Source organism: Polyergus mexicanus, unplaced genomic scaffold (assembly GCF_030449975.1).
Source record: "Polyergus mexicanus isolate NDT 795.1 unplaced genomic scaffold, iyPolMexi1.0 SCAF_5, whole genome shotgun sequence".
In the NCBI taxonomy this organism is placed as follows: Eukaryota; Metazoa; Arthropoda; class Insecta; order Hymenoptera; family Formicidae; genus Polyergus; species Polyergus mexicanus.
In genome coordinates this window covers 222,014-237,496 of record NW_027223325.1, presented here as the reverse complement: position 1 = coordinate 237,496, position 15,483 = coordinate 222,014, and the positions used below count along the sequence as shown (strand labels likewise).

The 15,483-nt window shown below is 33.8% G+C and overlaps 2 protein-coding genes across 3 annotated transcripts; one reads left to right on the top strand and one right to left on the bottom strand.

Annotated features, from left to right (window-relative positions):
- The first annotated feature begins 2,432 nt into the window (after nucleotides 1-2,432).
- On the top strand, nucleotides 2,433-10,751 carry Hph (HIF prolyl hydroxylase). Of its 2 annotated transcripts, none has more exons than XM_070296306.1 (5): nucleotides 2,433-3,098; nucleotides 3,410-4,113; nucleotides 8,244-8,363; nucleotides 9,352-9,562; nucleotides 10,383-10,751. In XM_070296306.1, the coding sequence occupies exons 1-5, from the start codon at nucleotides 2,675-2,677 to the stop codon at nucleotides 10,394-10,396; spliced, it is 1,473 nt and encodes a 490-aa protein (XP_070152407.1). In that variant the 5' UTR covers nucleotides 2,433-2,674; the 3' UTR covers nucleotides 10,397-10,751. The 2 variants fall into 2 exon arrangements, with proteins under 2 accessions (XP_070152407.1, XP_070152406.1); XM_070296305.1 differs by having other exon boundaries at nucleotides 10,239-10,751.
- Nucleotides 9,315-15,340, bottom strand: Dnapol-epsilon58 (DNA polymerase epsilon subunit 2). Its single transcript, XM_070296304.1, has 4 exons — nucleotides 15,098-15,340; nucleotides 14,371-14,908; nucleotides 13,361-14,044; nucleotides 9,315-13,280 (listed from the first exon to the last, which is right to left on the bottom strand). Exons 1-4 carry the CDS (start codon nucleotides 15,163-15,165, stop codon nucleotides 13,005-13,007), a joined length of 1,566 nt encoding a protein of 521 aa, XP_070152405.1. The 5' UTR covers nucleotides 15,166-15,340; the 3' UTR covers nucleotides 9,315-13,004.
- Nucleotides 15,341-15,483: the final 143 nt, after the last annotated feature.

The window sequence follows — 15,483 nt, the reverse complement described above, 5'->3', positions numbered from 1 at the left end:
AAGATTGAAATTTGACCAATCAGGATAAAAAAATTTTAGTTCCTTTTGTTTTGATTAGTCAAATTCCAATCTTTAATCTTCAATCTTCCGTTTTCAATGCGTAGTGTGATACGGGCTTTATAAGATTCGTGACGTAGGACACAGTAAAGCCCATATCAGACTACGCATTGAAGATTGAGATTCAAGATTCAAGATTGAAATTTAATCAATCAAAATAAAGAAATTTTAGTCCCTTTTGTTTTGATTAGTCAAATTCCAATCTTTAATCTTCAATCTTCCGTTTTCAATGCGTAGCGTGATATGGGCTTTATAAGATTCGTGACGTAGACACAGTAAAGCCCATATTAGACTACGCATTGAAGATTGAGATTCAAGATTCAAGATTGAAATTTAATCAATCAAAATAAAGAAATTTCAGTCCCTTTTGTTCTGATTAGTCAAATTCTAATCTTTAATCCTCAATCTTCAATTTTCAATGCGTAGCGTGATATGAGCTTAATGCCCGTATCAGACTATGCATTGAAAATTGAGATTGAAGATTGAAGATTAAAATTTGACCAATCGAAATAAAAAAATTTTAGTTTCTTTTGTTTTGATTAGTCAAATTCCAATCTTTAATCTTCAATCTTCCGTTTTCAATGCGTAGTATGATACGAGCTTTATAAGATTCGTGACGTAAGACACAGTAAAGCCCATATTAGACTACGCATTGAAGATTGAGATTCAAGATTCAAGATTGAAATTTAATCAATCAAAATAAAGAAATTTCAGTCCCTTTTGTTCTGATTAGTCAAATTCCAATCTTTAATCCTCAATCTTCAATTTTCAATGCGTAGCGTGATATGAGCTTAATGCTCGTATCAGACTATGCATTGAAAATTGAGATTGAAGATTGAAGATTAAAATTTGACCAATCGGGATAAAAAAATTTTAGTTCCTTTTGTTTTGATTAGTCAAATTCCAATCTTTAATCTTCAATCTTCCGTTTTCAATGCGTAGTATGATACGAGCTTTATAAGATTCGTGACGTAAGACACAGTAAAGCCCATATTAGACTACGCATTGAAGATTGAGATTCAAGATTCAAGATTGAAATTTAATCAATCAAAATAAAGAAATTTCAGTCCCTTTTGTTCTGATTAGTCAAATTCCAATCTTTAATCCTCAATCTTCAATTTTCAATGCGTAGCGTGATATGAGCTTAATGCTCGTATCAGACTATGCATTGAAAATTGAGATTGAAGATTGAAGATTAAAATTTGACCAATCGGGATAAAAAAATTTTAGTTCCTTTTGTTTTGATTAGTCAAATTCCAATCTTTAATCTTCAATCTTCCGTTTTCAATGCGTAGTATGATACGAGCTTTATAAGATTCGTGACGTAAGACACAGTAAAGCCCATATTAGACTACGCATTGAAGATTGAGATTCAAGATTCAAGATTGAAATTTAATCAATCAAAATAAAGAAATTTCAGTCCCTTTTGTTCTGATTAGTCAAATTCCAATCTTTAATCCTCAATCTTCAATTTTCAATGCGTAACGTGATATGGGCTTAATGCCCGTATCAGACTACGCATTGAAAATTGAGATTGAAGATTGAAGATTAAAATTTGACCAATCGGGATAAAAAAATTTTAGTTCCTTTTGTTCTGATTAGTCAAATTCCAATCTTTAATCCTCAATCTTCAATTTTCAATGCGTAGTCCGATATGGGCTTAACGCTAGATAATAAAGTGACCAATCGAGCTCTCGCTTTTTCGAAAACACTAGAAGACTAGAAACGTAACGGGAAGAGTGATTAGTCGCGGCCATTGCTAAATTCAAAGTTACTAGACGCGCTTGGATCGAGCGCATCGCATCTATAGATTTCCATACACCATGACTATTGGTTGAATATAAATGCCGAATTATATAGTTACGGATTATATATTTTTAATTTTTAAAAACGGAACGGGGTCTCAACGTTAAAGCCTATTGCACAATGCAAAGGAACAGAAATTATCCACCAATAGGAGCAGGGAATAAATATTATTCCCTGTTCCTATTGGTGAATAATTTTTATCTCCTGTTCCTATTGCCCGTACTCTTATATCGTGCAATAGGCCTTAGGACTCGACGTGTGACTCCGGGCGTGCATGTACGCGGCGATCGGCGATACATACGATGTTGCTGACCGGAGGCGCAGGGCGCAGGCGCCAATCCTAGTGAAAAGCGCAACTCTCATAGGCTATCGTTCGCTAACGACAGCGATAATCATCGCTAAGACGTTAGAGAATCCCGCCAGAGGGCTGCGTTCGGAAACGTCACCCGTGCGCGCACGAGGGTCGTTCTATCTTTGTTCAACTTTTAGTAAATAACAAAGATAGAACGACGTACGCGCGCGCACGGATGACGTTTCCGAACGCGGCCCAGCGGCAGTGGCAGCGCGAACCGGATGAAAGGGAGAGGTGGGATTCCGCAATCGTAGCCAACGTATCCCGTATGCCTGTAGCTGTAGGCCGCAAGGCCGCTGCCTTAACGCGGATGGAAATATCGGAGTAGCTGCGGGCTATAGTAAAACTTGAGACTGTAGCGAGCGCGTGTGACTTTCCTCGTCGAAGAAATGTCGCCGCGACGCGCGATGGCATTGTCGGAGTGAGGAAGAAAAAAAAAAAGTGTATAAACTTAGCGAGATGTCCGGACCGATAGTCAGTCGCGCGCAGACCACACACGGCGACGGTGATGCTCGTACAGAGGCGTCGCAGCTGATTTGCGCGGTCTGCGAGAAAACCGACAAGCTGCAGAGGTGCTCGCGCTGCAAGGTCGTCTTCTATTGCACCAGGGAGCACCAGAGACGCGACTGGAAACGTCACAGGGAGTTCTGCGCGACTCACCCCGCGCTCGACCTAACCGAGGACGAGCCGTTACTAGGAACGGCCAAGACCAGGAATCGCGAGATCCCGTCCGTGCAGCGTCGTCCCGTTGGCAAATCCCGCGTCGTAACGCCCAACACTCTGGTCTCTAACCTAAGCAACGTCCCCGTCTCGGATGCGTCCAACGTTACCTCGGAGTCGCTGACGTTGTCGTTGTCGTGTCGGAACGTGAAGCGTTTCGCAGGTACGTTTGTGTTTTTTGTCTTTCTTCTTCTTCTCTTTCAGCTGGAACCTGGAACCCGGAACGCGCGTTATCGGGTTTTCCATGGTTTCGCACATGCTGTTGCGCAGTAATGAACGATAAATCTCGTTGACGATAAATTTGCGATATAAATAGCGAGCCCTACAATGTGTCATCGTTGGATACTCCAAGATTACACCGTCGCCGATAATATAAATATTTTCCAGCAACGTTTCGAATTATCGTATATTGCTATTAGCCGTCAACGTGTTAAAATTGACAGAAAGTTTGTATATACACGCGTCTGATTACAGATTCTATTACGCAAGGAGAGAACGGATCGAGCCGTCAACAAGAACGGAAGGAGAATCAGAATCTTAAGAAGAAATCAAACGGTGGGAAGAAGAGAAACGCGCGTAATAACAAAGCCGATGGTTGGACGTCGCCTATAACGTACGAAGGAAGTTCGGAGGACGCTATACTGGGAGCGCGAGCCGAGCTCCTGAATCCCGTTTTAGAGAGCTCGAGAATTTTTGACAGTTTAAGCAACACGGATCTCGGCCTGTCTACCCAGCATCGTAACGGCATGAAGAATTTCCCGGAAGTGCGGCTGGGTCAGGAGGAAGAACTTTTGCCCCCTTTTCTACATAGGAATAGAAATAATCTTGAAGAATTTATAGACAAAATTTGCCAATACGTGATAAGAGACATGGACAAATACGGTGTATGCGTGGTGGACAAGTTTTTAGGCAAGGAGAAAGGTCTCGCAGTGCTAAACGAGGTTTTATATATGTACAGTGCTGGATTATTTAAGGACGGACAGTTGGTTTCTAATAAAGGTAGCGCAAATGACTTAAAGACGATACGCGGTGATCAGATAATATGGTTGGACGGGAAGGAGCATCGGTGTGAGAATATTGGCACGCTGATATCGCGGGTCGATGCAATCATTATGAGAGCCAATAAGATGCACAATAACGGAAAAATAGGAAATTATACGATCAACGGGAGAACGAAAGTACGTACACGCTACATTTTTCTTACGTCATAATTATATATACGAAATCTTTACAGAAATTAATAATTGTTTATCTCGAACAGCGCGCCGCCAGTGTAAAATAGCTACATATTTAATATCCAATGATCCGAATATTCCTGCGATCCGGATTTCAATTAACGAAACGAAACGGGATTAACATCTTTATCTTTAACGTATTTGTAATCGAAATTGAGACTCGTAAGACGGGAAGAGTTAACGGACGAAGCGCGACAAGCGCTTTACGATACGTGTCATTTTTTTGAGGGGAACGTAGGAGCGATGACACGCCGAGATGAATGCGATAGACAAGATCAGGATTTCAAAAATGTAATGATTTACGAGAGAGGAGTATCGCGCACACAAAGGAGGAGGAGGAGGAGGAGAGTGGGAACGAGAGCGAGAGGTGCAGTCAGTCACGTAGGCCAACATACGCCGCGCGACTCCCACCTTCTTTCTCTGCTCTCACATCGACGCGCGAATCACATTCGTTTCGTATTACGATTCTATTATCTCCCGCCCGATTGCCGAATCGCGCCGGTGTTTCACGGCTTCTCCGGCACCGGTGAAATTTTGCCAACAAATATTTATTGTTTTCTTTCTTTTTTTGTTTTTTTTTGTTTTGTTTTTTCCCCCTATCCCGGTATAAGTCATAATAATTTTTTATAATGTTAACATTTAAATCTAACAAAACTTGGAGATTCGTTTCAAAAATATGCGCATATACATACAATAGCTAAAATACGTTAATATATTTTTCTTATTAGAATATTCTTATTAAAATAGTTATACAGGGTGTCCCATTTTAATCTCCTCAGGAAAATATCTCAAAAACCAAGCCCGAAAGAGAAAAATGTTTCAGACAAAAGTTGTTTGGTTTCGAGGGGGCCATAAGATGATACCATTGGTTTGACCTTGGAAAATCATTTGTAGGTCATGTGAAGGTCAACTTTAAAATCTTAAATAGAAACCCCCATTTTTTATTTAGTATTCTTGTAGCTGACATCGAGAGCTTTCCAAAACACTATAATAAAGTATTTTTTCATTAAGTACTTTTTGAGTTATTTTATATTTTAATCTGACATATTTTGATATAAAAAATTAAATATCTCATAAAATAGTTAGTTTTTGATAATCTTACCGTAATACTTTTATGTACGGAATAATGATACAAATCAATTAGTATAAAAAAATAATAGTTTTTAAAAAAATTATTTACGATGTATTTTTTTAAACAATTATTTGTTGTTTTTTTTTTGCACTAATTGATTTGTCTCATTATTCTGTACATAAAAGTATTACGGTAAGATTATCGAAAACTAAATATTTTATGAGATATTTAATTTTTTATATCAAAAGATGTCAGATTAAAATATAAAATAACTCAAAAAGTACCGAATAAAAAAATAGTTTATTATAGTGTTTTGGAAAGCTCTCGAGGCAAGCTACAAGAATACTAAATAAAAAATGGGGGTTTCTATTTAAGATTTTAAAGTTGACCTTCACATGACCTTCAAATGATTTTCCAAGATCAAATCATTGTCACCATCTTATGGCCCCCTCGAAACCAAACAACTTTTGTCTGAAACATTTTTCTCTTCCGGGCTTGATTTTTGAGATATTTGCCTGAGGAGATTAAAATGGGACCCTGTATATATTCTCTCTCTCTCTCTCTCCCTTTTTAAAGAGAAAAATTATAGAATGAAAGATAGTTTTTAAGCCTTGCTGCGCTTTAAATATTTTCCTTGTTCTATTTAAATATCTCGTTACAATTTTTTTTGAAAAATATTATCTTCTTATCCCTAAAAATATTATTATTATTAATGCGAAGGACTATCGCGAAGAAGATATAATAAAATAGTATATTGAAAAATTCTTTAGCAAAAATGTGGAGATTTGACACAGTGAAAACGAAGGGAAAATCAAATTTATCGCTAGAAGAGAGAATTTCATAATAATTATGTAACGTAAAATTTAATCACTCGATACATTTGATTCTCTTTTTCACAAGCACTTGTCCTTTCCATGTTTTTTTTTTTTTCCAACAGTTGAATATAATCCTACCATTGAGAGGATCTTGTAAATATCAGTTCTCGTTTAATCGCAGATACAGGATATTTCTCGCATTGTTCGCAATTGTATTGCAGTTCGTTGAACTCATACCTGTTTAATAATTATTCGATGCGATTATACCTTATCATTGTCCTTTCGTATGATTTATCGGTGTCTATCTTTAGTTAGATATCCGATTACACTCTCTCACGTACATGCATATAATGGAGACAAGGTATAAACACATGTACCGCGCGCATTCAATTTACTAAATATTTTATTTTGCGCACACTGTTAGTTTTCACAGTTGCGCTATTATTTATATACGCGTGTGCTAATATTTACAGTGATACGCATACATTGAGATGGTATTAATCCGTTTGTAGACCGATGCGTTTGTTTTAGAACAAAAGATCAGCGAAATATTATTCGAATAACAGCTAATGAATAAAAGAAACTAACACGTTCCACTAATACATATGTTTGATTAAATAAATTAAAATGTTATTCATCTAACATACGAGATTTCTAAGAGAGCTTCGAAGAGATACATTTAAATATTTAATTATGAGGAGGAGGAGGAGGGGGGAGGGGGAGGGGGGGGGGTAATTAACATACGAGAGCATGACGAAATTTAAAAGTTCGAAGGACATATCCTCGAAAATCGAGACATTTATCTAATCTTTACTTATAAATGAAATATTTTATATTTCATGACATTATAAATTATCGGTATAAAACATATATATCGCGTATTGGAATATTTATACAGAGTAATCCTTACGACACCTTTCTTTGAACGGTCATTTCTTTTGACTCGAGCTTTATTAAAAAGTTTATAGTTGGGGGAAAAAAAAAGCCGTACTTGGAGAAAAACACTTTTATATTTTCTCTACATTGCTGATGAACTAGAAATTGACGTGAGGATCACTAGTAAGAATTGTTAATTCATTATTATCGGATTATTAGCAATGAAAATATTTCGTTATCGGAAAACATGATTCGCACGTAAAATACGTCTTTGGCAATACGTTGTAAGCACTAGTACGGTATATCATTCGATAATCGGAAAAGATAAAAAAAGAAGTACGAAATTATATTTTATCCGTTAAATATGATCATTGTATTTGTCTGCTGCATTTAAAAAATGTGAAATAGATAATATGTATGCACTAGACGCGTTATTATAAATAAGTAAGAGTTTTTCTCTCTCCCTCTCTTTATTATTACATTATTAGATTAATAGCTTTCTAAAACGCGTGCCATATACGAGATATCATGGTTTTTAATTATATTTTCACTTTTATAAACAAATATTCTGAAAAGTCTAACGTTACTTTTCCATGTATTTATCTGACGCGAAACAACTCTTACTCATCCTTTCATATTTAAATATGACAAATATCGCCAGTCGTTCATTATGTTTCCGCCTTGGGTATCTTCGTTCTCTCTCTCTCTCTCTCTGTCTCTCTCTTTTTTTCTTATGAACAATCTTAATTTATACATCACAAAATACATTTTCACTCGTCTAGTATTCATATATTTTTCTAAATTTAAAGATATTGATTCTTGTAGATCACACATTTTTTTACTCTTTCCTTAGTCTTGTCGCTTGTTTCAAAGTATGAAAAAAATTTTTTTTAATTTATATATATTCCTTGATATCTGCATAAAATGATCAGGTACAAGTGGTGTTTTTTTTTTTTTTTTTAATCTTCAGGATATTCTATTGTTAATCGATAAGGTCAAAGTGACGCATATATGACCTTTAAGAATTATTAAGATATTTATTTTAATTTGAAATATAAATAAATATATATATACAATATATATATTAGTCATATATAGTAGTATATAAATGATTGTATGTATGACAAAATAAATATTTATATTTCAAATTTAGTAAAGAGGAAGATAACACGTTTTCTTACTTTTAGTCAAAGTATATTTACAACTCGTTTATTATATGTATTTATAGCTAGAACTCTAATCACATTATAATTTATGCCAAGATTACGATTCGCTCTTCCAATCAAATCTATCTTTCTTCTATGTTCCAGGCAATGGTAGCTTGTTATCCTGGTCACGGTTCGCATTACGTGAAACATGTGGATAATCCTAACCGAGATGGCCGTTGCATCACGGCCATTTATTATCTTAATCGAGATTGGGATATCAAGGTACAATTCTAGATATCCATGAATTAATATATATCTATAATTATATTTACCACTTTATATACGAGGAAAGTGTACGTTTACTCATGTACGAGAAACTTCCGTGTTTTACAAATATCGTAATAATTCAAGCAATTGATTATATATCCTGGGTGCTCCAGGATTAAATGGCCAAACTTGAAATATGAATTTAGGATCTCAAAACAAAAATAATTTTTTTTTAGAAGTATGCAAACGCTTCGTTCAAGAGATATTGACTTCTCAAGTTACAGAACTATAAGAATGAATAATGTCGAAATAATTTAGGTTTATTCTCTTTATTGTTTTACAGTAATCAAAATTTTATTATTAAATGTTTTATTCAAAATGATGGCCTCGGAGTCAAGCATTGTACCTATCGATGAGAGAACGAGTGGCTGATTAATATTGTACGTCTGTAATTTCTTCTCTCGCTATCCTTCGTTTTAATGATTGTTAATTTTGTTTCAACTTTGTTTAAAGTGCAAACACAAACCTGTTAATGTCTTCATAAAAAAAAGAGACATTTTGGCATTATTCATTCCTATAGTTCTGTAACTTGAGAAGTCAATATCTGTTGAACGAAGCGTTTGCGAGCATACTTCCAGAGGAAAATTTTTGTTGTTGTTGTGGGGTCCTACGTTCATATTTCAAGTTTGGCCATTAAACCCGGGAGCACCCTGTATATTAAGGCTGTATAAGGATTTGTAATAATGTACACTGATCTATATATTCATAATCCATTAAATTATCAAACAATTAACTCACTTTATCATTTGAGTAGTTACAAAATTGATTCTTCCCTTTCGAGACATTATAGTCTATTATCTTGATGCGCGAGTTAGGAATCTTTATAAGACGTTGCAAATATAGCATCGTTCTTGAAGCGAAAGAATAATGTAAGACCTGATATAATAATTGTGTATAACGGCGGAATTTATAAATAATTGTATATTTGTTTTATTTCACACAGGAGAATGGCGGACTTTTGAGGATATTCCCAGAAGGTTGGCGCGATCAAGTAGCGGATATCGAGCCTCTTTTCGATAGGATATTATTTTTCTGGTCCGACAGACGGAATCCGCACGAAGTACAACCAGCGTACAAAACGAGATACGCTATCACACTTTGGTATTTCGATGCGGAAGAAAGGAATCAGGCTTGTCGGAGATATCAAAGAGAAAGTGCGTAAACGATCGCATTGAGCATTTATTTCTTTACCCTTTCTCCGATACAAACTAGTCATTTTTACACAAAATTTTTAATAAAATATCAATGATTACAATGAAATTAATCCTCGGGATACCAAGATATATTTTATGATGTTAAGAAGAAATTAGATCTTGCTTCATTTTTTTCTGCATATTGTTCATGTGTATTAATTAAAATTATAATTTCAAGTGACAGCGTAGTAATTCTTCGCATTTCCATATCTTATGAACTGTATGTGAACTACATGAACACGGCGATATCGTTCAAAGTTAAAAAGAACGTTATTAAGCTTCAATAGTTCTTTTTGGTTTTTTTATTATTATGAAAGTCGAATTCTAAAGTGTTGTGAAAAAGATAGCATTAAAATTTTACAAAGGAAAAAACTCAGTTTTAAATTAATCGAAGAATATATAAATGAAAGAAACAACGCAGAAGAAACTTTATCAATGTAATTAAATGGTTTAAATAAATTTGGAAGGTATTTTTCTTCTAACTATTTGTTTTTCAACTTTGTCTTGTAAATATATATTTATATGTACTATTATTATATATACATAAACATTTTATTTGCGGCTACAGAAATTGTAATAACAATTGTACTTATAAATATATATATATGGTGACCTAGATTACAAATTTATTTTTTAGGAGAACTACATACGAAGAATGATAGTTCGTGAGACATAGAGTGCGAACAACTTATTACGCCGTCTGATCGGATTAAAAAATTACTATTTAAAATTAATATTTTAAATATTATGTATTATTAATGTATTATAATGATTATTGCAGGAGGAATTGAATAGCATACGAAAAAAATTATATCGGACAATGCGTGTTTACGAGGAAGTGCAATAGAAGTATAAGAGCGTAATTCTTCTTTTTTTCTTTTTTTTTTTTTACAAGTAGCACTGTAATATATGTGATGAATTAATGTGTATAGTTGTTACAATTTACACTTATATATGTATAATCGTTTATTTCAATTTCAAAGATTCTATGTTCGCACTTTGCAATCAATATTCAAAATGTTTAATCTGCTTCATATATTTTGAGAAGAAAACTCATATACTTGTATCAGTCATGCATTTCTGTTATGTAAAATATATTAACAATTCTTAAAGCATGGAATATTTTAAGCAAAAAATATGTAAAATATAATGTACAAAATTTCTTCCAGAGATCCACTATTGCAAATATTATACATCTATTTTACATCTTGATCGTATTTCAAGCAAATTTATATCCCCATAATATTTATATACGTCATTTCTTAGCAATACCAACTGCTGGTTGGTAAAGAAATTATATTGCTCACACACACAAAGATGTAATGTTAGTATTATCATGTTGTAAGATTACTATTAACGATTTTTTACGCTTACATAATGATCATATTTGGTTTACTGTGGCCAGTAATTGACTTATGCTTCCAGTGCGACGAATTGAAATAAATTGGAATTCAATCTGTACCTGTATAATGTTATGTACATTGCAAAGCGGTAGAGAAACGTTGTGTTTAATACTATATGTAGCTATTTATATGAATCGATAGGAAAGAGTAAGTGAGTGCATACCATTCGTGTCCTATTCGGAAAGTCTGATGTAAGATTCTATTAGTCACTTAATTTAGGAAATACAAGAGAAGCATATTATAGAGATAATTAGAAAGAGGTATTATACAGGGTGTCCTAAAGTGGCCACCCTCTTTTATCTTTCAAATTAAAAGAGATAAACTGTAATAAATATATGTCAAATGAAATGGTTCAAACTGAACTCTCTTGTGAGCATACTGATTGCTTCCAAAAGCTATCTGTGTTAAGGAGGCATACCCGTTTGAACCTTCGAAAAATGAGTACATTTTCTAGATTTTTTGCGGCGCGATGATTTGATAAAATTTTTTTTTTACAATATTAATACAATATTATTAAGTACTTAAATAAAAATTCTCAGCTTATAAATTTTTTTTGGGGGGGGGGGAGGGTTATGCGACTATTTGCAGATTTATGTTTTTATGCACAGTGTGCATGAAAACTCGGGCTATCTTCGACAGATTGACTTCAAATTTTGCATGCGAATTCCTAATAAAATTCCGCATCTGCTAACAAAGTCTTTTTTTAATCCGATCCCCTATTTTTTTGTTTTTTGTTATAAACAAATTGGATTTTTTAATTCGAATATGATCTATGAATGTTTTCATGCACACCGTGCAGCCACCTAAAATTTGGAGGAGCTCTGCAAATATTCTCATATCTTTAAAAAAAAAAAAAAAAGTTTAAGCTGAAAATTTTTATTTATGTAGTTGATAATATTGTATTAACATTGTAAAAAAATTAAATATTTTTATCAAGTCGTTGTTCTACAAGAAAATCTAGAAAATATACTCAGGGGTTTCAAACGGGTACGCCCCTTAACGAACGAAGAGGTGCGTAATTTTTTTATAATGTGAATATTTCGACATAACAAAGTTGTAGTGCTGTTTGAAACAAATATAACAATGTATGATATAATGTAAATATTTTACATATTATATGAATTTTTAACTTGAAATATCGCGGACGACGTCTATCTTTTCATTTTCGGCGCTGCAATATCGCCAATTTTTGATTAAGTATTACGATCAAATGACAACATGACATATCTTAATCTCTAATGCACGAGTCAGAAACTGGCCACAGTGTAGGGTAGAAAATGAAAAGATGTCGTCCGCGATATTCCAAGTCGATAAAACTCATATAATATGTAAAATATTTACATTGTATCATACGTTGTATTCGTTTCAAACACTTTTATCATATCAAAATATCCACATTATTATAAAAAAAATTATACATACCTCTCGTTCGTTAACACAGATAGCTCTTTTGAAAACAAACACTATGCTCATAATAGAGTTCAGTTTGAACAATTCAATTTGATTATATATTTGTTACGATCTATCTCTTTTAATTTAAAAAATAAAAGAGGATGGCCACTTTTGGTGGAACATCCTGTATATTCATATAATATAATGTAAATATTCCGTCTCTTAAAAAATTATCACAAAGCTTTTGCTTCTCAATATTTCCCGTTATAATACTGTTGGACACAAAAGATTAATTGTAAGACATTATTCCTCACCACCATTTTCGTTTACCCTCTCTTCCCCCGAAGGCCTCCTCGCGTGACTAAATTATTTTTATTTCTTGGATTTAATTTAATTTATTTTGTGTTTACATAGTACACAAAAGTTATGATTTAAGCGATCCATTTCAGACGCGTTTTCAAAGTATTGTAAAAATAAACAAGAGATTTTGTTATAAAAATAAAATAAATATATAAGATTATGAGAGACTAGCGTATCAACTGATCCAACGTAGTAGTAGCGCTATGGATTATCAAATTGTCAAAATTTTTCAAACAATACTTATCTTTTTAAGAAACGTCGGTATCGTTTGGAAGCTGACAATCTTGGATCTGATTGATAGCAGGCACATAAACTTGAAACGAGAAATTGTTTTTCGAAAACATTCCTGGATTTATAACATAACAATCTGAATAGTCGGTCGTGTATGTTCCAAAATTGTCAGCGATCACTATGAGATCTGGCGTTGGAAACACTTGTAGAGCATGATCGTATCTCCAATAGATTGGAACAACTTGGAGAGGCACAGGAGTCAAATGCGATTGGCTGATGATAGCTTTCGCGAACTAGAAAAAAAATTTGTTCAATATTGACATTAAAAATCGCATTTTTGATAATAACTCGTAAAACATGATCATACACTTACATGTTTGAAGAAATGTTCCTCTTTCGGGAAACGAAGCGCGTTCCTGCACATCTTTGTCAACATATCCTCCCTCAATACCACGATCTCTTTTGTACAGTATTGTATTCTACACGGATTTGTGGTGAAAATAGCGTTTGGTACTATTTTCGTGACTTCCTCGATGATACACTTGGGTAAAGGAGGTTTCGGTAAAATCTTAGGCGAGCCCAGATCATGCGGTCCGGGTACGAAAACAAATTTAGAGGATTCCTTCACGTTCGCATACTGTGTTATTATATCGGTCAAGTTTTTAAAACCCGTTATTAAAGCTTGCGCGCTAGTTATATTCGTGGGAAAACTCAAGAAATGACCGCATAATACGAAAGCTATAGGGGGATAATCCATGTAACCTTCCAGCACTGTTTTAAATTTTTGTAACACATTCGGCATGTCTAGCCATAGTTCTGCTATGAATACTATCATTCCATCCGAGTCATTCTCTTCGTGAACTTGTAACTTCTCGGACATTTTCAAAGACACATTATGTGGTCCACCAAATGTATTACTATCACCAAAATCTGATCGCATACTCTCCGATAATTCTATTGGCGGAAAGTTAACATTCTCTACGTATAATACATCATCCTTATATACACCATTAACTATTACTATACAGCCTTCCATAATAAAAGTATCCTGAAAATCGTAACACAGGATAAGGAAGATAACTGGCTCCTGATTGCTGCTTCTGCCATATCCCAAAGATGTCTTATTCTATTGGGAAATATATATTCATATCATATAATGTTGTTAGAAGAATTTATCAAACATCAATACTCTGCGAGAAAATATTTTATATGTATACACGGATCTGAGAATCAATTTTTGTAAATTTTTTTGAAAATTATTAAGTTTCGATACCATTCTGAGATATTTTCATATTTTTACTAAAAATTTCTAAAAAGATTGCTGAAACAAGGCCGGATATAATAAAATTTATTATAAATAATTATCTATATTGTAAAGGATATTGTACTGCTTAAGTCGATTTTAATGGTTCCAGTTGTATCTTCCAAAGAATATTGATCTTCCACTAACTGTGTTATCAGACCCATTACACATACATTCCCCATTTTCAACTCGCTCAACAGATATTCAATAGGTATTATATTCGTTTTATCCGTCTGCTGTTTCTCAAACTTAGAAGACTGAAATTGCTTATGCCTCAAAGTTTTGTACCATACCATTTCAAAACGATGTTTAAAAATCAGTGACTTGTACTGTGTTTCAGGATACAAGTTTTCATTGTCGACAATAAACTTTTTCTTGGAAATGTCATATTTTATTTTTGGTATATCATATCCACTAATAACATTAAATACCGTTTCAGTATTTTTCAATTTATTTGGTTCTATACATTCTTCTATGGCAAGTTTTATATGTTCAGCGCTAACATGCGGATCGTTCAAGTTTTGGGCTAGGACCAGCTCTATAATGCGATTCAGCCAAGATTCACGTTCATTTTCTGCTATTTTTAACAGCTGTTTTGCGAGAGATACCCTAAGTTCCCTGAAAAAAAGAAAAAAACAAAAAAGGTAAACAATAATAAATACATTCAATCATACATAAATATAAATAATTTAAAAATACACTTCATATAAAAAAGTAAACGAAGAAAATAATTACACAGATATATCTTGATTATGCTATACACAGGTAATATTATCTCTTAACTCTTAAAAAATACAGAGTACTTACCTAGACAATACCAAACCGTACAAGGAAAAATTAGTTTGAATCATCTGTGCACATTTATTGTCGGCCATCGTCGTTACACAAAAATACAAATTACTAAACTAATTATGAATAAAAATGCACATGAATTATATCAGGTAAAAGCTAATTATATTCGATCGCTGGGAAAGAAGTCATTTTACATTATTTCTCACTGCGCATTCACCTTCACTATTCACCGCAGAGGTCGAGGAAACTTTTTACCTATCTCTCATCTCGCGTCATTTTTCCCGCCTTTCGAATCTATAAAGGTACAATTTCATGTGCTGCAAACTCGTACAGCAGAAAGATCACGTGATCGAAATGGACGAATGAGTGACGACGGTCTGGCCGCTGATTCGTCCATTTCG

Coding starts and splice junctions, on each gene's coding strand:
- Hph (XM_070296305.1), top strand. CDS start 2,675: ATGTCCGGACCGATAGTCAGTCGCGCGCAGACCACACACGGCGACGGT. Junction 4,114..8,243: donor CGATCAACGGGAGAACGAAA/GTACGTACACGC, acceptor TCTATGTTCCAG/GCAATGGTAGCTTGTTATCC. Junction 8,364..9,351: donor ATCGAGATTGGGATATCAAG/GTACAATTCTAG, acceptor TATTTCACACAG/GAGAATGGCGGACTTTTGAG.
- Dnapol-epsilon58 (XM_070296304.1), bottom strand. CDS start 15,165: ATGGCCGACAATAAATGTGCACAGATGATTCAAACTAATTTTTCCTTG. Junction 14,909..15,097: donor TACGGTTTGGTATTGTCTAG/GTAAGTACTCTG, acceptor TCTTTTTTTCAG/GGAACTTAGGGTATCTCTCG. Junction 13,281..13,360: donor AGGAACATTTCTTCAAACAT/GTAAGTGTATGA, acceptor TTTTTTTTCTAG/TTCGCGAAAGCTATCATCAG.